Here is a 27,954-nt window from a genome sequence, read left to right as displayed (position 1 = left end):
TTTAAATAAAAACTTGGAACTTAAAAAAAATTAAACTAAATTAAAAAATAATAAAAGAATGGCAGAGTATCTTTGTACAAATACCACATTTCTGAAATACTACATTTCAGAAGAGATTTCAAATATTTTAATGAGTAAGAATTATGCTCTTAGTTAACAGCAAAATAAATAGTTGTAGAATACATAGCAATCAAGGTATCTCATATGACTCTAATTTTCAGAACTATTTTAAAATAGCCAAACTCCACAAACTATTGATTTACCTGGCAATGTAAAAGACCATTCTTTTTATGAACTGCTGAAATAGAAACTAAGAGCTAACAACTCAGAGATATCAGCTGGAATTCATTTTGATATTTGTTTCTGTTTTTTGATAAGTTTCAAAAATAATTCAATTTTCTTTATTAATTTGACCCAAAATGATCACTCTACATCTCATATAAAACTGGACTTGTGTGTTTTTTGGGTGTTGAGTTTGCTAAGTTCCTTATAGATTTTGGACACTAGCCCTTTATCTGATATGTCGTTTGCAAATATCTTCTCCCATTCTGTCAGTTGTCTTTTGGTTTTGTTAACTGTTTCCTTTGCTGTGCAAAAGCTTTTGATCTTGATGAAATCCCAATAGTTCATTTTTGCCCTTGCTTCCCTTGCCTTTGCCGATGTTCCTAGGAAGATGTTGCTGTGGCTGAGGTCGAAGAGGTTGCTGCCTGCATTCTCCTCAAGGATTTTGATGGATTCCACCCAAAGAACAAACAATCCAATCAAGAAATGGGCAGAGGACATGAACAGACATTTCTGCAAAGAAGACATCCAGATGGCCAACAGACACATGAAAAAGTGCTCCACATCACTCGGCATCAGGGAAATACAAATCAAAACCACAATGAGATATCACCTCACACCAGTCAGAATGATTAAAATTAACAAGTCAGGAAATGACAGATGCTGGCGAGGATGCGGAGAAAGGGGAACCCTCCTACACTGTTGGTGGGAATGCAAGCTGGTGCAACCACTCTGGAAAACAGCATGGAGGTTCCTCAAAATGTTGAAAATAGAACTACCCTATGACCTAGCAATTGCACTACTGGGTATTTACCCTAAAGATACAAACATAGTGATCCGAAGGGGCAGTGCACTCGAATGTTTATAGCAGCAATGTCTACAATAGCCAAACTAAGGAAAGAACCTAGATGTCCATCAACAGATGAATGGATAAAGAAGATGTGGTATATATACACAATGGAATACTATGCAGCCATCAAAAGAAATGAAATCTTGCCATTTTGCGACGACGTGGATGGAACTAGAGGGTATCATGCTTAGTGAAGAAAGTCAATCGGAGAAAGGCAACTATCATATGATCTCCCTGATATGAGGACATGGAGATGCAACATGGGGGGGTTAAGGGGGTAGGAGAAGAATAAATGAAACAAGATGGGATTGGGAGGGAGACAAACCATAAGTGACTCTTAATCTCACAAAACAAACTGAGAGTTGCTGGGGGGAGGGGGGTTGGGAGAGGAGGGTGGGGTTATGGACATTGGGGAGGGTATGTGCTATGGTGAGTGCTGTGAAGTGTGTAAACCTGGCGATTCACAGACCTGTACCCCTGGGGATAAAAATACATTATATGTTTATAAAAAAATAAATAAATAAATAAAAATTAAAAAAAAATGGACTTGTGTAAATAGTTAATACTATTATAAAAATTCCAGTTTACCCAAAGTTGGCGAGACATTATAGTACATAACTGTTAAAGCTCTAAGTTGTTTGCAAGTTGGGTCTATACTCCTATAAAAATTCCATTCATCCAGGTTTGGCCAGTGTTAGATATACATAACTGTTAAAATGGAGTGCTTCCATTCATAATTTGGAGTCTAAATGCCACATATCTAAATAGAAATATAACTGCCTGGTAAATGTAGTTTTCTACAATAATATATTGTCATACATTATAGCCAATATAAATAACTAAATAACGTCAAATTTTAAACCATGTGTTCTAAGAAAATCAGACTTTCAAATGTACGATGGTTTGAAAGAGCACACAAATCCCCCCTAAAGAATCGCACTACAAAAACAAGCTCCCAAGATACCAACAAAAATATCAGACCATTTAGAGAAAAAGAATAGAAGATAATCAAGAAGAAATATTTTTTTATTTTTTAAAATGTTTCTCACATACTGCCTAAAGAGCTAACATGACTTTCCTCTACAGAATCCTCTCAATGTAAGCATTTACTTGACATTAAAAGAGGGGCAGGATTTGCCATTCAGAAGAATCAATAATAACCTTGTAAAGCCTAAAGCAGTGAACATAAACATGCTGTAGGAGACATTAACACTAGACTGAAAGAAATAATTATACTTTCAATAAACATGCTCCTACTGGATAATCAATTTTTTACACGTCTTTGCAGCTGTTTCACAGCTCAGGTAGTGAAAGGCAGCAGCTGTTATATCAAAACCATATATTATATGCATATGAGCTACTTTTAATTTTTCATAGATATCTACTTATTTGTGATCAGCCACATTTAAATCATATTAAATAAAAACAAGGCATTCGTGGCGTGATTAATTCAGGAGGATTTTTAGTACCATCTTATTATAGAAGTGAATTCTTGAGCCAATTATTTTTATGTCAGAATATTTAATAATTCAAATTACATGCTGCCCTTATTCCTAGATTTAAGAGATTTGTCACAATCAATGTTACTGAAATATTAAATTAAAACATGTCATGGTAATTACTATGGAATAAACAGCAATTAAGATTTTTTAGGCAAATAAGCTCAAACTGTTTGCAGTGCATATGTATACCACTAATATTTTCCCACACAATGCATGCATCATTCACAACAAGCAGCCTAAAAATCCAAAATGTAAATTTGTAGAATTATTTCAAAAGATATTAAGATCTTTTGACTTAATATGGAATTTGATACTTAGTTAAGAAATATCTATGTATAATGGATCCAGAAAGAGGCAGGCTTAAATGTTAAGTAATACAATTAATGTTACCATAGAATGATAATGTTTTGTTCTGTACTTGTAATAGAGATCCTAACATATGCTGTAAATAATTTGCAGAATAAGTAAAAGATAATTATTTAAAAATGTAAATCCACTAAAACAAACTATAATTAAGTATAAATATGTACCAGAAATTTGAATTAGGTAAATACTTACTGCTATATAATAAACTCTTGCTTTTTCTACCAATGTCCAGTTTTTCTCCATATCAAGATGTTTTTCCTTTTTATAACAATTGGCAGCAGCAAGATTAGCCACAAGGGACCTAAAATAACAACAAAACACAAGTAGGCTTTAATACTACAGCTAAAGTTGTCATGTACTTCTATATAATTAATTAGCAATACTTTCTGCAAATTCTGTTTTACATTTTAATTCTTAACTTTTCAAAATTGCTATACACTGATATTAATAAATATAAATAAAATTAATTTGTTTTGAGCACTTTCTGAGACTTCTACATTGCCTTTGAGATAAAGAGATATTAATCCTTGCTCTAAATACCACCTGGTATTTTAAGAAACTAGAATTTATGTTTCCTTTGGTACTAAAATGTTAGGATTATCTATTTTCCACCTTTTGATAGTTTAAAATACAGTTAAGAAATTAAACTATGTTGTTATGCAAATAAAAATTGTGCAAAAAAGATATATACACATACATACATATATACAACTAAACATTCAGTTTTTAAGTATCAGCATATTATGTACATTATTTAATCTAGTGCTTTAAAAGCAAGTATGGGATTAATTTCACAAATACACCTATAAATGTAGGCCCTATTTACTATGAGGTATTAATCTGCAAACCAATACATTTTAAAGACTGGAGTAAACTTGGTTTCTATACTTGAAAACTCCCTATAGTGGTCCAGTTTTGCAGCTGAAAAATCTAAGCAGAATACTGCATTTAAAATCTTGCTACAAATGCCAGATAGTAATTTTTGTTACTGCCCAACAATTAAAGTTAATAAAATAATTATTTATGTTAAATACAAATTAATAAAAATATTTTTCTCATTCTGACCAGAAATTAGAAAATAACTGGCCATTTTTTTTATTCTTTCTAATCAAAAGAATAGTTATGGTTAAAAAATGGATACATCATTTCATCTCTTAGATTTTTATAATATGATCAGTTCCTCTGTTAAGGAAAAAAAAATTGATTCTCTTCCAAAACACATTTCTACTCATCCATATGCCAATTGACTACTGAAGGATATCAATTCAATTTATGCTCCATTAAATGATTAACAAGAACAATATGAATCAGTAAATTTATACACAATATTACTATATTACCATGTTAAGAATAATTAGTCCTAATTTATAAAAAGTCAGTGATCATGACCTTAGCAAAATTTTGACTGAAATGGTTATATATAAAAATAAAAAATAAACACTTCTGCTACCAGTTACTAAATTCTATTTTGATAATAAAACTACTCTTTGATAGGAAACTACATAGTTTCTCCAAAATATAAGTATTCTCCCTATCCAAATGAAAGTGGTTAGAGTTTGGAGTGAGAACCTGAATTAAGAAGAATACTGCATTATCCCAATTCTTTTGGATGGTGGTAGTAAGAGTTATAAGCTTTATCCAAAACAATTTATCCAAATCTATTAGGTTCTATAATTTAATTGATAATGAATTTGATAGTGGGAGTTCACCCCAGTTTCTGACTTCCAATATTATCTGAACATTAATGATCACCATAACCATAATATTAATTAAGCTTTTGACATCTGGGATACTTAATATTATCATAACTGCTCTTTAAAAATAGCAATTGAGCACAAAAAAAAATTTTAGCAATTTTACACTACTGAGTGGTAGCAGAAGAAAACATGACCTATTTCTCACAAATGAGAAAAGTGCACCTGTATATTGTTGGTTTTAGGAAAACTGAAAAGAGAGGTCTAAATAAGTATATTTCAATGTTTGAAAAACAAATGGTTTTATTTATTAAAACCTTAAATGATAAAGGTCTATACACACACAAAAAAAATCACAGGAAAGGTTTAAAAATGGCTTTGGTGCCCTAATTATTTTTAGAAGCTATATTTTAGCTATTTAATGACTACTGGCCAGAAGAGTATCAGGTCCTTAACATACATCTGGCTAAAGGTCAAGGAGTGAGCAAACCAAGAAAGAGGAAGGGAGCAAGGAGAAGAGAGAGAAGGAAGGAAATACAGGAAAGAAAAAGGGAAAGGACAAGGAAGGAGACAGAGAATGGAGGAGGAGACACTACATATTTTTAGGTGTAAGAAAAGTAAAATTTCTAGTGAATCCCTATTTAGAAAGAGATACCGTTGCTGATTTTAATAATATAATAGCTAGAAAAGCTATTTTGTTTTTCCCTTGCAAAGGAGAAAAAAGGATATGCTGATGAGCAACATAGTATGAACTGAAGAAAAACTGCCACATGGCTGCAAAAGGCATGGCTGCAAAAGGCACGAATACAACCAATGTATGGAAAGTCCTGAGACACAAATTTCAAGTTCATAGAAAGAATTTTCTAAAAAGTAAAATTATATAGAAATGTAATGAATTGTTTTTTAATGGTGCCTTAACCATGACTGAAGCTGTTTGATATGGATAGATGACTATTTGCCAGAAATGCTTTACATGACCTAATTCATCTGACACTGAACATAATGTAGTATTTTATATATGTTACAAAATACATGCATTTATCTGTCTATGTAGCTGAATATTCCAATCTCAGGATATAGTAAAAAGAACATATTTTTCATTCCAGTTTCAGCAAGAAACTATAAGACAATGAATAAAATGTTTTCCTTATTTTCCTTTTCCGATCCTTATTATAAAAATTAGAGACTGGGATAGATAATCTCAAGACTTTCATCCACATGCCTCATGAATACAAAAGCAGGTACAACAAGGGTATTTTTTTTATTAAGAAAAATGATATAAGATGAGTTATTAAAAAACACTGATAGCAATTAAAACCATGACATCTAAATTCCAAATTCATATTGGAATCCAGCTTTTGTGATGGTTTAAATATCCAGTTAGTACAAACCTTCCCTTGGGATTATACCAACCTGTTGCTACCAGTGACGCACACAGCACAAGTTCCTGTTGTTTGCTCATTTTGCTCATAGTAATGAGCATCCACATGGGCTTCAGCAGCTTTTTTCTTCAAGATCTCTCCAAATGTGTCTGTCCCAATGCACCCAAAAAATGTTGCTGCTTTGTATGGCTGCTGAATCATCCACTGAAAAACAGGAACATAAATAATTTTAATGGCTTAGAAATATGGTACACATAGAATGGTGGCATAAAAGGGATGCTTTGTTAGATGCTGTGGCTATTATGAATGGAATTCCAATTCTGTATTAATGCTTATGATAACAAATTTGATATAACAACCACATAAAATCTTATTACACTACTTCCAGGGGGAGAAATAGAGCATAGTGGGGTTAAGAACTCAGAATCTACTCATATAGACTCTAGGTCAATGCTACCTTGATACAGAAAAATAATAGCAAGTCCTAAGAGAAGCAGAGTAGCATTGTCATTAAAAGCCCAGAATTAATACTGAAGACTGTCTGGGTTCAAATCTTGCCTGTGCTAATTCTTACATGTATAAGTAAGAGCATGTAACTTAACATTTCTATACCTCATTTTCCTCACCTATAAAGCGAAAAATATATAAATACACCTCAAGAGGTTGTTGAGACTTAAACTAAATAAGTTAATGTATGTGCACTGTTGAGCACATTATCCAGGACATAGTAAATGATATATGCTAGCTGTGGTGGTCACTATTAGTTTCCTATTTATTGTAATTCATGTATAAATTAAGCTAAACTATGATTAAGTCTAATAAATTGTTCTAAAAATTCAAAAAGTATTAAAAATTCTAATATCTCAGTCTTTCAGTAGTCTCAAACTTTAATTTCCTTGCTATAAATTGCCAATGGATTGCTTTTAAAATGTATATTTTAAAATATACAATGAACTATTATCTTTCATAATTATCTCAAATTCCTGAGATTTCTAATACTTATATTAGCTATTCTAAAACTGTCATCTATTTTGTTTCTAAAACCTGTATGAGTAAAATACCCCATATAGTAAGTCAAAAGAAATCAAAATCTTACCCACTCTCAAATACTTGAAGTATAAAAGAAATGCATGTATATTTTAGAGTTAAAAGGATGAAGAGACAAAGTAAAAAGAAAACTGTAAGATAAATATACAAAAACTGTCCAGGGATTTGTTCTGATGATACATGTCCACAAATATGAAACAACTTTGCATAAGTAGTCATTGAGACATCATTTGTAATAACAAAATGTTAGAAACAACCTAAATGCCCACCCATAGAAGACTGATTGAATAAACTGATAAATCCCCTCAATGGAACATCACACAACAACTTAAAAAACAATCAAATAAGGGTAACTACAGAATAATCGATCCATTTATATGGAGTAACTGTCAGTATATGAAATCTATATAAAATCCATGTATACAGAGTAGTAATATAGAGTAATTATTTTCTGAACATTAAAAAAAAGACGAGTTCAGAAGTGTATACATGTGCATGTATGTTTTAAGAGACAATGATACTAAAATCATATATCCTTTTAGTACATACATATACTCTTAGAATTTATATTAAGTTTCCTTATTATGGAAAAAGAAACACAGAATAAACCATGAACTGGAGAAAAATGGTTTTCTATCAGGGTGGGTGGGAAAGGAATAAAGAAACTAAAACACAAGAAAGATGCCTCTGAATGTGCAGCATAAAGTAGCCTTCTGAAATGCTTTTTTGAAAATGCAATTCAATCTGAATTTTAAATGCATTTGGAAAAATATGATAAAGTTGAATCCACAGAAATAAATCAAAGAAAATATAAAATTGTAACATAATTCAATAGAAAAAGTGTAAATAACTTTTATATACTTTACTTTTCAATGTATTAATATAAGGAACAAAAATCAAAAAATTTTGGAGGATAGAATATTTGAAATTATTGATTCAGAATAGCAAAAGAAAGAAAAGAATGAAAAAGAGTGAAGAAAACTTATAGAACTGGGCGCCTGCTTGGCACAGTTGTTTGAGTGTCCAACTCTTGATTTCAGCTCAGATCATGATCTCAGGGTTGTGAGATTACATGGAGCTTGCTTAAGATTCTTTTTCTCTCCCTTTCTCTCTTCCCCTCCCCACCCAAAGAAAAAGAAAAGAAAGGAACTAATATTCACATGAGAATTGCAGAAGGAGAAGAGAAAAGGGACAGAAAGTATAGTTAAAGCAGTAATGGCTGAAACTTCTTGAACATAGAAATGGACATCCAGATCCATGAGGCCAAACAGGTTGAATATGAATACAGCTATACAGAGATACAATTAAATTGTCAAAAGTTAAAGACAAAGAAAGAATTTTAAGAGCAGCAAAAGAAAAGAGAGAAGTTCTTTGCAAGAAAATCCCCATATGATTATGGGTGGATTTCTCAACACAAATTTTACAGGCCAGGAGAAAATAAAATGAAAATTCAAAGTATTAAAAGAAAAAAAACCTGTTAATCAAGAATTCTATATCCAGCAAAGCTGTCCTTCAGAAATGGAAGGATAAAGACTTTCCCAAACAAAAGCTGAGGGAGTTCATTATCACTAGACCCAGCTTATAAGAAATGCTAAATAGGGGGCGCCTGGGTGGCTCAGTCCTTAAGTGGCTGCCTTGGGCTTAAGTCATGATCCCAGGGTCCTGGGATCAAGCCCACCATTGGGTCCCTGCTCAATGGGAAGCCTGCTTCTTCCTCCCTACTCCCCCTGTTTGTGTTCCGTCTCTCCCTGTGTCTCTCTCTGTCAAATAAATAAAAGCTTAAAAAAAAAAAAAAAAAAAAAGAAATGCTAAGTGGAGTTCTTTAAGTGGAAAGGATGCTAATTAACATCATAATAATATAAGAAGGTAACAAAAAACTAACTAGTAATGGTAAATATGCCATCAAAATTAGCTTCTGTAATATGGTAACTGTGGTGCATAATTCACTTAGAACTTGTTTAAGCTTAAAAACATGAATGTAGTAAAAATAACCATAAACACAATAATGTGTAATTAGTTACACAATATAAAAATACGCAAATCACAACAGCAACAAACTAAAGTGTGAGGGGGAAGAGAATTAAAAGTGTAAAATTTAGGAATTTCAATGAAGTTAAGTTGCTGTCGGCTTAAAATAGAGTGCTATAATTTTAACATAGTTTATGTAAGCTTCATGGTAACCACAAGGGAAAAATCTGTAGCAATTACACTAAATAACATGATAAAAAAAGTCAAAGCATATTGTTACTGAAAGGGATCAAAACATGAAAAATGACCACAGGGTAAGAAATAAACATATCTACAAAACAATCAAGAAACAATTAACAAAATGGCAACAGTAAGTCCTTACCTATTGATAATTACAGTAGTCTCCCCTCATCTCAGAAGATATGTTCCCAGATCCCCAGTAGATGCCTGAAACTGCTGATAGTACTGATCCCCATATACATTATGATTTTTTCCTATACGTACATATCCATTATAAAGTTTATTTCTAAATTACACACAATAAGAGATTAACAATAACTAATAATAAAATAGAAAAACTGTAACAATATACTGTGACAATAGTCATGTGAATATGTGTTTTCTCTCTCTCAAAGTATCTTACTGCACATTACTTGTCCTTGTTGGGATGATAAGTGATGCTAAAATGCCTAGATGATGAGATTAAGGTGAATAACAAAGACACTGTGACACATAGCATTATGCTACTACTGATATTCTGGTGATATGACAGGAAAAGGATCACCATCACCTGCATTCAGACCATCACTGACTGTAGGTAACTGAAATGGGGGGGGGGTTGGGTAGTACTGTATTTTAAATATAAACAGATTAAATTCTCCACTGCAAAGACACAGAATGTCTGAAACAAACAAACACAAAGATCCAACAAGATGCTGCCTATAAGAGACTCTCTTCAGCCTTAAATACACATAGAGGCTGAGAGGGAAGGGACAGAAAAAGGGATTTCATGGAAATGGTAACCACAACAAAGCAGACTCATATGCTAATATGAGACAAAATAGACTTTAAACTAAAAATGGTACAAAGAAATTTAAAAAGTCCTTATATAATGATAAAGGGGCTAATCTATCCACAAGGTTTAACAATTGTAAATATTTATGTACCCAACACTGGAGAACCTAAATATATAAAAGAAAGAAACAGAGCTTAAAGGAGTAATGAAAAGCAATAATAGTTAGGGGCATTAATATCCCACTCTTAACAATGAATCATCCAGATCATCCAGATAGAGAATCAGAGAATGGAAGAATGAGAATAATGTAACAGCATATTTCAACAAAACTATAGACCAAATGGACCTAACAGACATATATAGAACATTCTATTCAACAGCAGCAGAATACACATTCTTCTCAAGTGCATTTCAAGGCTAGTTCATATGATAGACCACAAAACAAATCTTCGCGAATTCATTTAGACTGAAATCATACCAAGTACCTTCTTTGACTACAATGGCATGAAACCAGAAATCAATAACAAGAGGATAGCTGGAAAATTCACAAATACAAGGAAATTAAACAACACTCCCCTAAAAATCCAATCGATCAAAGAGGAAATTAAAGGGGAACAAAAAAATTGTCTTGAGGCAAATGAAAATGGCAAAACAACATACCAGAATTTGGGGAATGCAGCAAAAGCAATTCTAACAGGGAAGTTTATACTAATAACTGCTTACACAAATAAGCAAGAAAGATCCTAAATTAACAACCAAACATTATGCCTTCTGAAACCAGAAAAAGAATGACAAATAGTCCAAAGGTAGATAAAGGAAGGAAATAATACAGATTAAAGCAGACATAAATGAAATAGAGAACAGAAAACAATAGAAAAGATTAACCAAACAAAATCGTGACTCTTTGAAAAGATAGGCAAAATTCACAATCCTTAGCTAGACTAACCAAAGGGAGAGGGAAAAAAAAAATACAAATCATCAAAATTATAAACAAAAAAAGGAGGCATTACAACTGATACCACAGAAAGGATCTTAAGAGGCTACTATGAACAATTATACACCAACAAACTGGACAACCTATAAAAGGAATGAAAAGTTCTTAAAAACATATAATTTATCAAGACTGAATAAGGATGAAATACAAAATCCAAATAGACCAATTACTATTAAAGATTGAATCAAAAACTCTCTAAATGAAGAAAAGCCCAGGGCCAGATGACCTCAGTGGTGAATTTTACCAAAGTTTTAAATAGAATTAACATTAATCCCTCTCAAACTCTTCCAAAAAAAAAAACAAAAAACAAAAACTGAAGAGGAGGGAACACTTTAAAATTTGCTGTATAAGTCAGGCATTATCCTGAAACAAAAGCCAAATAAGGGCACTACTCAGAGGAAATAATGGCAGGCCAATATCCTGATGAATATAGGTACAAAAATTCTCAACCAAATACTAACAAACCGAATCCAACACCACTTTAAAAGATCACTCACCATGATCAAGTGGGATTTATCCCAAGAATGCAATGATGGCCTAATAAACACAAATGATAGAATGAAAGAAAAAAATCATATGATCATCTTAATAGACACAGAAAAAACATTTGACAAAACTTAACATCTGTTAATGATAAAAACACTTAACTAAATATAAAAAACATCTCTCAACAACAATATAAAGGCCACATATTGACAAAATTTAACATGTGTTCATGATAAAAACACTTAACTAAGTATAAAAAAAATCTCAACAACAATATAAAGGCCATATACAATAAGCTCAAAGCTAAAAACATAGTCAATGCTGAAAGATTAAAAGCTTTTTCTCTTATTCTTGAGAATAAGACAAGAATGCCCACTCTCACCACTATTTAATACAGTATTAAAAATCCCAGCTACAGCAATCAGGCAAGAAAAAGAAAAGGCATCATTGTTTGGAAGGAAGAAGCAAAATCATCTCTTTTTCCAGGTGATGTGATTTTATATATAGAAAATCAATTTTAAAAAAGCTAGAACTAATCAATCAATTCAGTAAGGTTGTAAGATACAAAATAAACATACAAAAAATCAGTGGTATTTCTATATATTAACAACAAATTCTCTGAAAAAAAATTTGTGTGTGCATGTGTGTGTGTGTAGGTGTGTGTGTGTGTTCTGTTTGTCACCATACAGTACACTTATTTGTGGAACATTAAGGAACAGCATGGAGGACATTAGGAGAAGGAAGGGAAAAATGAAAAAGAATTTTAAAAATCAGTTCCATTTATAATACTAGCAAATAACCGGGGCGCCTGGGTGGCTCAGTGGGTTAAGCCTCTGCCTTCAGCTCGGGTCATGATCTCGGGGTCCTGGGATCGAGCCCCACATCGGGCTCTCTGATCAGCAGGGAGCCTGCTTCCTCCTCTCTCTCTGCCTGCCTCTCTGCTTACTTGTGATCTCTGTCTGTCAAATAAATAAATAAAATCTTTAAAAAATTAAAAAAAAATACTAGCAAATAACCAATAAAATACTTAGGAAAAATTCATCAAGGAGGTTAAATATCTATTCTTTTTTTTAAAGATTTTATTTATTTGACAGACAGAGATCACAAGTAGGCAGAGAAGCAGGCAGAGAGAGAGGAAGAAGCAGGCTCCCCGCTGAGCAGAGAGCCCAATGCGGGGCTCGATCCAGGACCCTGGGATCATGACCTGAGCTGAAGACAGAGGCTTTAACACGCTGAGCCACCCAGGCGCCCCTATTTTTTTTTTTAAGATTTTTTTTTATTTACTTGACAGAGAGAGACATGGTGCGAGAGAGAACACAAGCAAGGGGAGTGGAAGAGGGAGAAGCAGACTCCCTGCTGAGCAGGCAAAATAATGCGGGACTCAATCCCAGGACCCTGGGACCATGACCTGAACCCAAGGCAGATGCCCCAAAACTGAGCCACCGGGACATCCCAAGATATCTATTCTCTCTCTTTTTTTAAAGATTTTATTTATTTGACACAAAGAAACTGCCAGAGAGGAAACACAAGCAAGGGGGAGAGGGAGAAGCAGGCTTCCCATCAAGCAGGGAGCCCAATGCAGGGCTCAATCCCAGGACCCCAGGATCACAACCTGAGCTGAAGGCAGATTCTCAATGACCAAGCCACCCAGGCACCCCAAGTTCTCTATTCTTAAAACTAGAAGATATTGATGAAAGAAATCAACAAGACACAAATAAACAGAAAGATATCCCATGTTCATGGATTAGGAGAATTACTATTGTTAAAATGTCAATACTACCAAAAGCCATCTATGGATTCAATGCAACCCCTTTCAAGTTTCCAGTGGCCTTTTCATTTTGTTTTACAGAAATAAACAATCCTAAAATTTAGATGGAACAAGAAAAGACCCCAAATATCCAAAAAATATCCTAAGAAGTTCAGAGCAGGAGGTGTCACATTTTCTAATTTTAGACTATACTATAAAGTTATAGTAATTAAAACAACATGGTACTGGCATTAAAAACAGACAAACAAACCAATGGAATAGAATCAAGAGCCCAAGAATAAAAACAAACATATACAGCCAACTAATATTTGACAAGGAAGTCTCTCAATAAATGGTGCTAAGAAAATTTGCTATTCACATGTAAAAGAAAGAGACTTGATCCCCTAACTTACACCATCTAAAAAAATTAACTTTAAGTGGATTAAAGACTTGAATCTATGACCTGCAGTCATGAAACTCTGAAGAAACATAGGTAAAAAAAACTGCCTCAACATGGGTCTTAGAAATAATTTTTTGGAAATCACAACTAAAGCACAAGCAACAATATAAAAAATAAACAAGTAGGATTACATCAAACTAAAAATCTTCTGCATTGCAAAACCAATCATCAACAAAGTGAAAAGACAACCTATGGAATGGGAAAAAATATTTATAAACCATATATCTGATAAGGGCTTAATATCCAAAACATATAAAGAACCCATAAAGCTCAACAGCAAAAAAACAAATAATCAAATTCAAAATGGGTAAAGGACCTGATTAGACATTTTTCCAAAGAAAATATATGATTGGCCAACAGGTATATGAAGTGATGCTCAATACTGCTAACCATTAGAGAAAAGCAAATTAAAACCACAGTGAGATATCACCTCATACCTATTAGAATGGCTATTATTGGGGCACCTGAGTGGCTCACAAGGTTAAGAACCCAACTCTTGATTTTGGCTCAGGTGGTGATCTCAAGGTCATGAGATGGGGCCCCATGTCGAGGCAGAGGATTCCCTCTCTTCCTCTGCCCCTCTGCCCATCCCTCCTCTAAAAAAAGGGGAGGCCATTATCAAAAAGACAAGAGATAACAATAATGGCGTGGCTGTAGAGAACCCTTAAGCACTAATGGTGGGAATGTAAATTGGTAGAGCTACTACGGAAAACAGTTTGGAGTTCCTTAAACAATTAAAAATAGGGGTGCTTTGCTGGCTCACTTGGTGGAGCATGCAAATCTTGATCTCCTAGAGTCTTGAGTTTGAGCCTCGTGTTGGGTGTAGAGACTACTTTAAAAAAAAAAAAGTAAAGTTAAAAAAAATTAAAAAATAGAACTACCATATGATCCAGCAATTCTATTCTAGGAATATATCCAAAAGAAATGAAAACAATAATTCAATTAAGATATTTGTAGGGGTGCCTATGTGGCTCAGTTCATTAAACATCTGCCTTCTGCTCAGGTTGTGATCCCAAAGTCCTGAAATCAAGCCCCACACTGGGCTCCCTGCTCAGTGGGAGCCTACTTTTCCCTCTCCAACTGCCTTCCCCCAGCTGGTGCTCTCTCTCTCGATCGCTCATTCTCTCTCAAAAAAATAAAATAAAATCTTTAAGGGGAAAAAAAAAGATATCTGTAGCCTCATGTTCACTGCAGTATTATTTACAATAGCTAAGACATATAAGCAACCTAAGTGTCCATCAACGGATGAATGGATATATATTTTTTTATTCATGTATAAAGCATGGTTAAATGATCAACCATGTCTGTTTTATGTGGTAAAATAGAAAACCAAAATTAGTAACAAATTTTAGTATGATAATTTAAATAACATGTCATCAAAATAATAGGAAACTTCATTCAGTGAAAGTGAAGCCATTATGATGTAATTAAGCCTAATTAAATCAAAGTAGACATGTTCAAACTGTAGTGTAAAAAAGGGGTGATATCCAGGCTTAGATCTAACTTGTAACTCTTCCATTAGCAATCAATATTACTTAAACCTGTAAGACAAAAAATGAAAAATAATAGAAATTTTTAGCAGGTTTTGTTATAATTTCATCATGGAATATTTCATCACAGGAAACTGGCTAACATCCCATTTCTGATATTAGTATATTGGGACACTGACAAAAATATGAGAACTTTACTCTTGACCAGTGATTTCCATTTAAGTTTGTTAATCCATTGTGAGAATTTACTAGGCGAAAGTAAACACATAAAACTAATAGAAGCCAGGTTCACTGCTTCAGAGCACTTAATAACAAAGCTGAGTCATTAAAGATGTTATAATCAGAAAGCTGAAATAAATTAAAAATGTTTTTAAAAGTCTAATTTGTTAAGAGTTCTATTAAAATTTTGGTAGTTCTCTTTTACCTCAAACACAATGTGTTACCAATACTTCACCAATCGGTTTCCTACCATTCTGACATCCAATCAAACATTTAATGCATGTCTAGTAGTGGATAAGAAGATAAAAGTAACAATGTCCCTAACACAGTCAGACTACTACCATTTTCAGATCCTCAAGAAAAGAAATTCAACCCTTTTCATAACCTCTTATTATGCTGCTCCTTTTAGCTAAAACAAATTGCTCAGCTTGTCTGTTTATACATGTATAGCACATCCTTAAACACCTATCTTTAACTCTCCTAAAGAGTCCAGAATTACATGTATGTTATGAATAACTAGAAAACAAAATCAGAATGAAACAAACACAGAATTTTCAGACACCTGAAAAAGGCAGGGCAGACTGTGATCTCTGGTAGAAAAGAAAGGTAGGCCCTTACGTCATGTAAGCTCCCTGCCAGTGGGCAATTTCCAGATTGTGGTGTGGGGAGAAAGAAGGCAAACAGAGCCAGGCATTCTAGTGAAATGAGACAGAGATAAGTGTTCAAGGAGAGTCAAGGGACTAAAAATTGGGAGAAAAAAAAAGTTTCAGAGAGTAGTGTGCTCAAATCGTAACTCTTAAGGTCTTGACTGAATTCCATCCAGTCTGTGCATATTTAAGGACTGTTATCAGATCACAAGGAAGCTACATAAATGCTTCTGGATTAAAAATTGAGTTTATCAAGGTCTCAGGATTCAGTAGCAGCATACAAAAATCTAATATAATTTACACACTATCAAGGAACAGTTGAAAATTAAAGTTAAGAAAATACTGTCATTTATAATCACATTAAAAATGAAACATTTTGGGACAAAATCTGAGAAAATGAGTGCAAGACCTAAACATAAAACACTACAAAGTTTGCTGAGGGGGAAAAAATACTAAATAAATGGAGAGCTATACTAAATGTATAAATTAGAAAACTCAATATTCTTAAGATAGCAATTCTCCCCAAACTGATTCATAGATTTGTTGCAACCCCATGTGGTACCTCAGTAGGATTTCTGAAGATAACACAAAGTTGATTCTATAAATTAAAAGGAAGGGGAACTAGAAGAGTTAAAGGTTGCGAAGTATGTCAGTGTGAAGTAAGCCAAAATTGCTAAACCCCAATTTCTTGAAATATAAAATGTAGATAATATAATCTATGATCTTGTAAGGATGTTTCAAGAATTAGAAACAGACTAACAAGCCATGCAATTTAGTTCAGTAAATGATACTTATTATAGTTGGATCTCTTTTATACAGAATGAAAGGGCTCACACTATGCTCTAAGTACACTTAAATGGAGATCAAGAAAGCCACAGCCATAATTGGTAACTTTAAATAAATATGTGAATTAGTTTATTTCAATTTTAAAAGCAACAGTAAAGGCAGAATGCCAACTGAAAAGACCTAGGAGGGAGATTAATTGCAGCTGAGGGGATCAGAAAAGGCTTCCAGAGACAACTGACGTGATCAATTTTTCTATGAACAATAGGTATAATATTAAAAAATGGCTATAAACTCAAAAGAAACTAGAGACACTGAGTATCTGCCTCCTTTCCTATCTTAGGAATTTTATTACGGTGTCCACAAGGCAAAAGAAATTCTAAGTATTAAGTAGTTAGTTCCAAACAACTTAATAAGTTATTTATTTCCTAACAATTTAGCACATGTCATGCACCATAAAATTCTCAAACCTTGGAATCAGATTGAGTGCCACCAATCTCATTTCCTGTTTCACATTGATTCTTGTGCAGTACTTAAGTTTTTTTCCCTTTTTTACCACTCAAAACCCAGCTTTGTAGAGTATCTAATACTACCAAAGGAATGTAGCAATCTAATATTAAAACAGAAATATCTGGAGCTAGCGGTTCATGCTGTTTCTGATAGGTGTCACTGTTTTGCTAGAAAATTTAAAATAACCTGTTGACCCAATGTGGGTTTCTTATAGAACCCAAGGCGCCTTAGCACAGAAATTGGAAAACAAAAGAGTATAGTCGTATGAAAAATGAAAAAGGGAAATGAAGTACTATTAGGAATATATATGTGGGAGGGAAGACTATGAGAAAAGATGATCCAGGTCAGATCATTAAATGCCACTTTAAGAAGATGAGGCAGCAGGGGCACCTTTTGGCTCAGTTAGTAGAACATGTGACTCTTGTTCTAGATGTTGTGTATTCGAGCCCCATGCTGGGTGTAGAGATTCTTTTAAAAATAAATTTTAAGGGGGCACCTGGTGGCTCAGTGGGTTAAGTCTCTTCCTTCAGCTCAGGTCATGATCTCAGGGTCCTGGGATCAAGCCCCACATCAGGCTCTCTGCTCAGCGGGGAGCCTGCTTCCCCCTCTCTCTCTGCCTGCTGCTCTGCCTACTTGTGATCTCTCGGTCAGATTAATAAATAAAATCTTCAAAAAAATTTTTTTAGGGATGCCTGAGTGGCTCAGTCAGTTAAGCTGCTGCCTTTGGCTCAGGTCATGATCCCAGGGTCCTGGGATTGAGTCCTATATCGGGCTCCTTACTCAGCAGGGAGCCTGTTTCTCTCTCTGTCTCTGCTTGCCACTCTGCCTGCTTGTGCTCTCTCTCTCTCTGACAAATAAATAAAATCTTAATAAAAATAAATTTTAAAACCCTTAAAAAAAAAGAAGTTGAGGGGCGCCTGGGTGGCTCAGTGGGTTAAGCCGCTGCCTTCGGCTCAGGTCATGATCTCGGGATCCTGGGATCGAGTCCCGCATCGGGCTCTCTGCTCAGCAGGGGCCTGCTTCCCTCTCTCTCTCTCTGCCTGCCTCTCTATCTGCTTGTGATCTCTCTCTGTCAAATAAATAAAATTAAAAAAAAAAAAAAAAAGAAGTTGAGGCAGTATTTTGTAGATAGAAGGATGTACATGAGGGTCTTTGAACAAAGGATTGAGATAAGAGATGATGCCTCATTAAGGTAAGGAAGCAGAAAATTTACAACTGAATTTAAATAGGTGCTGAATAAATGACACATTAAGGTTCTTAAGAGTCTTTAACAACGTAGAGAAAGACTTCTTGGGGCACCTGGGTGGCTCAATCAGGCATCCAACTCTTGGTTTTGCCTTAGGTCATGATCTCAGGGTCCTGGATCAACCCCTATGTTGGGCTCCATGCTCAACAAGGAGTCTGCTTGAGGATTCTCTTTCCCTCTCCCTCTGCCCCTCCCCCCACTTGCCTATGCTCTCTCTAAAATAAACAAAAAAGTCTTTTTAATAAAAAGGAGAAAAGAGATTTCTAATAATATTAACTGCCTTCCAGATGAATTTCCTCTTTGCCACCTAATGCAGTATTTAGGGCAATATAACTGAAAATGATGCTCAACAGCCAGTCACTTCTAAGACAATGCTATATACTTTAATTCAATTCATAATAGAATAATGAAGAATGACACTAAAATAGTTACAGGATAAGCCAAAGATAAGCAATTTTTTATCAGAAAATCCAATGAGGAATTTCAGGAAAACTGTAAACCACAATGAAAAGAAATTAAATGTCAACTGGGAAATAACAGTAATAAGCAGATTGGAAAGGCTTATGAGGAAATCAAAATTGAAGTAGTTGGTTAGGAAAACAGCATATATCACATGGTTTAAAGGGCTGTTTGTCTCAGATGACTGGTAGGCTACCAAGTGACACACTGAAACACAAACTTTATTAAGTATTATTACAGAATCTATTCTCCCTCAATAACTAGTAATGTTAGACTCCTTTCCTGACAAAACTGCTCTGTTTCCCTTGTTGACAGGTGTCCTATTAATAAAAATCATGATAGTCCTATTATCCCCAACAATCTTCAGTTATTTTTCTTGTTCAATATCTGTTAACATCTATGTCTCAGAAGAAATTTTAGGAAACTTTGGCCTAGTAAGAAAAAAGCATAAATGTTAGACTCAGATATATAAATTCATCCAGTTCCATGACAGTAAATTATATACTCTACTAGAGCTTTTATTCCTTTCAGATTTATTGTGAGAATTAAATAAGGTAAGCAAAGTACCTATAGTAGTGCTTGTTAAACAGTATTGATAATGATGAAAAATAATAACAGAGCACTGAGATATGATGAAAAAAAACTTTTAGTCTGATTTCATTCAACTCATTCCGTAAGTATTTGTGATTATTTACCAGTTGGGCATTATTGTAGTAAATAATGGATAAAGTAGCATTTCTTTCTCTTGTAGGCTTCCGTTCTTTTCCCTATCCCTTAGTGTTCTGCAGGCCTGAATCCAAGGATTATCTGCCCTTCTCAGCCCTATACACTTTTTCTGGATGTGATCTAATCTATCCCCACAGTTTAAATTCCCATCTATACACTGAGACTCCTCACCTTTATCTTTAGTTTAGACCTGCCTTCAGATTATTGATCTGAATATCCAAATGCCTATGACCCTATTTTGCCACTACATCTAGACATTTCTACTTCCCTCTGTCTCCATTATTACACTTGAGCACAAGCCACCATCTTCTCTCAATCAGACTACTCTGAAAGCTTCTTTAAAAACTTTTGTTGAAATATATTCACATAACATAAAAGTTACCACTTTAAAGAGTGTAGTTCAGTTGTTTCCTCTATATTCACAAGGGTGTGCAACTATCACCACTATCTAACTCCAGGACATTTCGTCTCTCCAAGAAGAAACCTGTGTCTAGGGGCCCCTGGGTGACTTGGCCAGTTAAATGTCTGCCTTTGGCTCAGGTCATGATCCTGTAGTCCCAGAATTGAGCCCCACGTCCAGTGGGGAGTGTGCTTCTTCCTCTGTCTCTCCCCCCACTCGTGTGTGTGTGTGTGTGTGTGTGTGTGTGTACGCATGTGCAAACACACATTCTCTCTCTCTCAAAGATATACAATCTTAAAAAAAGAAAGAAACCTGTGTCTATTAGCAATCATGCCCCATTCTTCTCCCCCTCTAACCCCCATAGCCATTTGTAAAAGGTGTCCCTGCCTTCAGTTCTTTTGTGTGTGTTTATATTTATTTTGTAATTTTTAAAATTTTTTATTGTAATTCCAGTTAACAGTGTTGTATTAGTTTCAGGTGTACAATATAGTGATTCAACTCCCTGCCTTCTGCTCTGCTTCCTTCCAATTCACTATACTTCGAGTTATCTTTCAAAAACATCTTTCAAGCAGAGTTCAAGCAATTTCATGATTGAACCACCAAATGCCTCCCCAAGTTCTAAAGGTATTCATTCTCTAGAATGCAATGTTTTAGTACCATTCCAATCATATTCTCATTCCATTCATTATTTCATCTCTCGTTCTTTCTAGCTTAGATCACAGGCCTCACTTTCTCGGGTAAGCTATTCTTGAACACTACACTAAATGTCCATGTTTCATTTTGTCGCAGCAAAGTGTATCGTTTCTATTTAATTATAATTTCCTATTCAACATACTTGTTTTCCCAGCTTTTCTGAAAGACGTGTAGGGTACATTTCTACATCTAGAAGGGTCCCTCCACACTCTCTATACTTAAGTGTCTGTCAAATAAATGAATCAACAGAAAAGGCATAATCCTCTCTTCTTCTAAACTTACAGTTTACAGTTATATATAAAAATTATCCCCCCAAAAGTACATTACCATTGAGGAGTTTGGGGGGAAGAGGATGGAATAGGAGGATTCTGAGGGTCTCAGGGAGAAGATCACACCAAAAAGGGTAGACAGGGGCACCTGGGTAGTGGGGGCACCTGAGTAGTGCAGTCGGTTAGTTGACCAGCTCTTGATTTCGGTTCAGGTCATGATCTCAAGGTCCTGGGATTAAGCCCCACGTTGGGCTCCATGTTCAGCAGAGAGGCAGCTTGAGGACTTTCCCCCTCTCCCTCTGCCCCCTTCACCACCCTTCCAAATAAATATATCTTTCTTTTTAATTTTTTAATGTTTTATTTATTTGACACAGAGAAAGAGCGAGCATAAGCAGGGAGAGTAGCAGGCAGAAGGAGAGGGGGATGCAGGCTCCCCACTGAGCAAGGAGTCTGATGTGCGACTCGATCCTAGGACCTTGAGATCAGGACCTGAGCTGAAGGCAGATGTTCAACCAACTGAGCCACCCATGCCCCCCAAATAAATAAATCTTAAAAAAAAAAAAAAAAAAGTAGGAGAGGTGGAGACATGGTTGGTAACCAAATCCCCTTGTGACTAGCCACAAATGAGAGGGATATCACAAGCATGGAAAGGCAAGCAGACCAAACCTCACACCAGGCCCTCCCAGCACTGGGGACCTACTCCAGTTTGAAAACCAGTGAGCCTTAACTCCAGGAAAGCTGGAGGGCAACAGAAAACTGAGTCTGCACACTTAAAAAGCCAGTATACTGAATAAATCAGCCCAGAACACAGCACAGAGGCAGCAGTCTGAAAAGCACCTTGAAGGACATAAAATGACTAATGTTAGAATATGTGCCTGAGAGACAGGGATCTGCAAAAGAATTTCCCTCATGCACCATGTCTCTTGCCCTCCCCTCAGCCTGGATAGTTGGGGGCTTTCAGAAGTTAGCACCAAAACTCTCCATCTACCTTGCTAGTACCTCGTGCCCTCAACCCAGTGTGTTCCTGTGGAGCTGGTCTTTCCAAAGTGGCTTCTGCCCCACTGCACCCTGCAGACAGGTCCTGCCAGGACAGGCACCACTCCAAAGTGACTCCTGGTCTGGGGAGGGGAAAAGATAAGCCCAGACACCAGTGCACCCACATTTCTTGCACCTAAGCCTCTTAGCCAGCTATGCAGACAGCAAGCCCTGACCTACAGTGCAGTAATTTCTTGTACATTGGCCTTGACAACATCTTTATGGCTATGTCTCCTCAGGCAAGAGAAACAAAAAGGAAAAGAGGCTATTGGGACTACACAAAAATAAAAACCTTCTGCACACACAAAAAGAAACCATCCACAAAATAAGAAGACACCTACTGAATGGCAGAATATATTTGCAAATGATATATCCGATAAAGGATTAATGTGCAAAATATATAAAGAACTTACACAACTTGACACCAAAACCCCGAACAATCTGATTAAAAAATGGACAGAAGACCCGAACAGACAATTTCCCAAAAAAGACATACAGATAGATGGCCAACAGACACATGGAAAGATGCTCAACATCACTAATCAGGAAAAGGCAAATCAAAACCACATGAGGTAAAACCTCACACCAGTCAGAATGGCTAGTATTAAAAAGACAAGGAATAAGAGTTGGCAAGGATGCGGAGAAAAGGGAACCCTTATGCATGGATGGTGGGAATGTAAGTCGGTGAAACCACTGTGGAAAATAGTATGACAGTTTCTCAAAATACTAAACATAGAGGGTCACCTGGGTGGCACAGTTGGTTGGGTGTCCGACTCTTGATTTCGGGTCAGGTAGTGATATCAGGGTGTGGGGATCCAGCCCTGCATGGGGCTTGGCAGAGAGTCTGCTTGAAGATTCTCTCTCCCCCACTCCCTCTGTTCTTTCTCTCTCAAATAAATAAACGAACCTTTTAAAAAAATATTCAAGCTGAAAGCAGATGCTTAACCGACTGAGTCACCCAGCTGCCCCCAAAAATCTGATCTTGAAAACAAAAGTCTAGAAAATGTCTTCAGAAACAGAATTCAACACAACATTTCCATAACATTAAGTGAAATTACTAAATTCTTTCATATAATGAAATGGTGTTGTTGATGATGTTGTATATATGGCAATATCCCGATGGAGTTCAGGAAACACTACTCCAAATTATGGCAAACTGGTTGAAGGAATTTGAGAAAACAGCAGAAGCAGGACAGTCACTCTGACCTTCCTCCCCTTCTTCCCTCAAACAAGGTCATAAAACCTTCATGTGAGAGATGCTCTCCCTCTATCTGGAAGAAAAGAGCACTCTCATCTCCAAAGACAAAGGGACCATAAGAATCTTATAAAAAGGCCTTGCTAAATTTCCCTCAGTTTCATTACACTTGCCTCATACTCTCTGACCTATCATGTTTCTATAAAATTTCCCACTATTCCTCAGACCTAGCATAAAAATACACAGGTAAAACTGTTTCTTTGGGTCTCCATTTTCTAATGAAGACTCTGTGTCACCACATCCTTAAGTTAAATAAGTCTGTATGCTTTATCAGTTTAATTTTCAGACCCAGCCACGGACCTGAGAGGGTTCAGGAATATTTTTTCCTCCCCAACCCCAAACAACTTCAGATTAAAGATGAATGTAGGAAGAGCTGCGGTGGAGTTTAAAGGACATTTTTATTCACCCCTATATTTATTATAATTTAACATTAATTTCTAAATCATATTATGATTTTTTTGCATATATTCCAAGCAACTTAAGAAAAACTGCACTAAAACCAAGTTAAACCAAAGGTTAGCAAAACAAAACAAAACAAAAACAAACAAACAAACAAACAAAACCACTATAATTAGCCAAAGGTGATTTAGGAAAAAACTATATTTAAGAGCTAAATTAGTGAGTACTTACCATATGTCTGCCATTATGCTAGTTCTTTACCTAACTTATCTCTCAGTTAATCTTAACCACCAGGCACAAGGTAAATACTATTTCAATTCATAGGTGAGGAAGCAGAGTCAGTAGGTCAGTGATAGAACTTAAGTCTGTATGATTTCAGAAGGTATACTTTCAATCATTACTCTAGATAGGAGGAAAGAAAGGGAAGTGAAAAAAATCATGGAATGAGTGTCATCAGACCTCAGTCATAAAACTAACTGGCTTGAAAAAGAGTAACTGTGTAACCTTGTAGAAGTATTTAGTTTCTCTGGTTATCAATGTCCTTCACTGTAAAAGTCAGAAAACTACGGTGAGTTTCTAAAAGATCTATCACTTCAAGCTATAAAAAGAACTGAAGAATATATGGTAAATACATCAAGGAAAAAATCCAAATAGAACTTTATCATGGCCAATTAAAACTAGTACAGAAAGGTGAGGAGGGTAAGAAACCTTTAGAGAGAAAGCACAGTGGTCTTTAGGGGTAAGAATGTCACTCGCTGCATTTGCCCAGAAATTCTACAAAATCCAGAGAGAAGTATGCCAACTAACAACCAAAGAGGAAGAAAAGAATTGAGGAAAATCATTCTCCTTTACTATTTCTAACATACATGTTGTAAAAAGCAAAATCCCTCAAGACAGTAAACATCTGCCCATCAACACCTATCAGCAGCAACATCAAAAACATAAGGCAAAGGTCAAGTCAAAGTTTATTGACAATGATGAACTATGACAGCCTCTATTAAATTACCCCTTCCTTCAAGGTATATGTGATCAAAGCAGCAAAGATATTTTCACTCAGTCACATAACAAGCTATTTGTTGAGATTGAAACATCTGGTCAATATCTCCTAACACTGCAATTTCATGCACAGTTAGCATTAGGGCACATTTCTTCTCCTCTTCTTACAGGGTCCATAAGGGTGGCACATATGGCTGATCATTTCATTCAAAAAGGATCCAATTCAAGGCATTACACACAATCGTCTGTGCTTTATGGTGTTTTAAGTCTACCTGCCATCGTTTTCCATCATCATTGCTCACTGCTGTTCTCTTCTACTATAAAAGCCTGCAAATATGACAGAGCACTTAAAGCTTAACAGCTTTCCTCCACTGGAGTTAGAAAGCATTTAAGGCAAAGGAATCTATAAAGTGGCAAGTTGTTTTCCATTGTCAAAACCTCCCAATACATTAAACTGTTTACCACTTTATTTACCATTTAGGCAAAGATCTAATATAGATTGAAAAATAATTTTTAATGTCAAATCAAATGCTTAATTTTCTGCATGACAGAATTATGAAAGTATATTCTTTTGGTATAATTTTAAGTTACAGTAAGTGACATGAAAACAGTATCATGGAAACATTTAAAAATTAATTTTAATACGGGTCTTCAGAATATATTTTTGAACTTGACAAAGAGGAATTCTATACTAAGAGAATAGGAATGCTATAATTTTATCAGTACCATATGCTGAAAATTTTCCTCTTGAAATTCATGCATTTGTTGTCATGGTAACAGGGCCCTTTCTCAACCACTTATGGTAGTAAACCTGAACTCACACCATAGATTTCTCTTTTTCTCTTTCTTCCTTTAGAATAAGGAAAAAACTGGGTGGCGGTAGGGGACATCTTTCAAGCTACTGTTTCAGATTTCTTTTAACCATCTCCCTGACAAGTAGCATAACTGTATGAGTAGAGTTGTCTTCTGAAATATAAGAATTTGCATAGACAGTAACTGAATGAATTTCAATACCAAAATATTCTTCTAGTGATAAAGAACCACTTATGACCACCTTACAATAAGCAATACGCAATGGCTGATAAAAGAAGGAGAATACCAAAATAACAAGATTAAACTAAAATCTGACTTAGGTGTAATCTCCAGGACTGCTACCCTAGCATATAATATAAATATATTCTTTATTCACTTGTTCATTAATTTTATCGGTCAATCAACTCTAAAACTATTTGTTGAATGGATCTATAGACCAGTCACCTGGCTGGCACTGGAACACAAAATTAAGTCAGACATGTTGCTGTCTCATACAGATTCCATGCAGAGCAAAACATAAAGCAAAACAAACAAAAACATTAAACAAAATAACTGTAAGAAATGCTATGAAGGAAAAAACAAATGGCTGAGAAAGACAATGGGTGAAAGAGAGGGGCAAGGAAAAGTATCTACTTTAAATAGACCTAAGGACATTTAAATTGAGACACAAAATATGCAATGAGCTAATCAGGTACAGAGTGAGCTTAGGGGTTGGGGAATTTTCCAAACAGAAATACCAACTGCAAAATCTTCTGAGGCAAGGAAGAGGTTAGCATATTCAAAAAATTGAAAAGCAGTGTGGCTAAGGCTCAGTGAGGGAGCTGGAGAGTAGCTAAGATAAATTTGGAAAAATATGTTAAGTTTCAGAATATGAGCACCTCGCTGGCAATATGAAGGAGAATAAATTTTATTCAGGGTGCAAAAGAATGTCACTGAAGGGTCTTAAACAAAAAAGCAAAATTAAAACAAATTTAAATATGGGTCACTTCTGCTACTGTATATAAAAGAATTTTATACTGTATATAAAAGTAGAGAAAGTAAAAAAAAAGAAAAGTAGAGAAAGTAAGATCAATTAGGTATTATTCACATCCCTATCCAGTCCTTTGAAAAAGCTTCTTGGTTCTATCCTTACATTATTTCCAGATTTTAACCACTTTTTTCAACACTTTTCATTAATTCCACTGCTATCAACCATCTAAGTTACTATAACCCCTTGCTTAGATTGTTGCAATAGATTCCTAATATCCTTACTTCCATCCTCGACATTTTCCTTTTAAAATATTAAGTGAGTGAATGCCATTCCTTTGCTCAAATCTTACAATGCTCTCCATATCACTCATTAAGAAGCAAAAAGCCTTACATTAGTCTTTGAGGCCTTACAGGATCAAGTGACTCTCCTTTACCTCCTGCTGTCTCTTTAACCTCATCTCCTGCACTTGTCATATTATGCTCCAACCAAACTCAACTCCTTACAGGATTCTGCAACATGCCAAGCATGCTCTCCCTTAGCAACTGCTGACATCTCTACTAGACTGGATTTCCTCAGCTAGCCAGATGGCTCTTTCCTCATCTTGAAAGTCTGTATTCAAATCTCCTCTTCTCAAGAAAACTGTTCCCACACATCCCACTTAATATTGTAAAATGTCTCTTTTGTTCCAACATTCCCAATACCACATGCTTTTACTTTTTACCCCTACCCTAATTTCCTCATATATTACATTCATTATGTTTCTCCATTCAACAAAAATATGAGCTCCTTGAAGGCAGGAAATTTTAATCTTTTGCTCAGCAATGCATCCCCAGTATTTGACACATAAGTAGATACTCAATAGGTATTTAATGAATTTTATCTTTTTTTAATGAATTGTATGTTAATAACAAATCAAGAGATAGCAAAAGAGTGATCAAAAGATATCAAACACTTATTTATATGCTATCCATCATATATTCCTCAAACAGCATATTTATTTTAAAGCAAGAATAAAAAGAGAATAAAATAATGCTTCCACAAATATTACCTATTAATATTACTGAAGGATGCATGTTACCACTGCCACTATTTAATAGTGTTATGGCCAGCATAATTACATCCTGGAATTAAATAAAGCACTAAAAACACTGAAAAGATAAAAACCTAATGTCACAATCTGGGAAAAAAAAAAAAAGGAAAACTTACCAACATTCTTAAGTTCTGCAGTACTATGGAAAGCAACTCACTCTT

The 27,954-nt window shown here is 35.1% G+C and overlaps 1 protein-coding gene across 4 annotated transcripts in view; it reads right to left on the bottom strand.

The window, feature by feature from the left end:
• ADK (adenosine kinase) overlaps positions 1-27,954 on the bottom strand; it is a 538,475-nt gene that overhangs the window by 273,391 nt on the left and 237,130 nt on the right. For all 4 annotated transcript variants that reach the window (XM_046026661.1, XM_046026665.1, XM_046026664.1 and 1 more), the window contains 2 exons: positions 6,108-6,280; positions 3,193-3,301 (listed from right to left, as the gene is read on the bottom strand). In XM_046026661.1, coding sequence (XP_045882617.1) covers positions 3,193-3,301; positions 6,108-6,280 — 282 coding nt within the window. The remainder of the gene's footprint in view (positions 1-3,192; positions 3,302-6,107; positions 6,281-27,954) is intronic.

The sequence above is a fragment of the Meles meles genome, chromosome 13 (assembly GCF_922984935.1).
Source record: "Meles meles chromosome 13, mMelMel3.1 paternal haplotype, whole genome shotgun sequence".
Classification (NCBI taxonomy): domain Eukaryota; kingdom Metazoa; phylum Chordata; class Mammalia; order Carnivora; family Mustelidae; genus Meles; species Meles meles.
The sequence above is the reverse complement of the archived record's forward strand: the minus strand, read 5'-3'. Positions and strand labels throughout refer to the sequence as shown.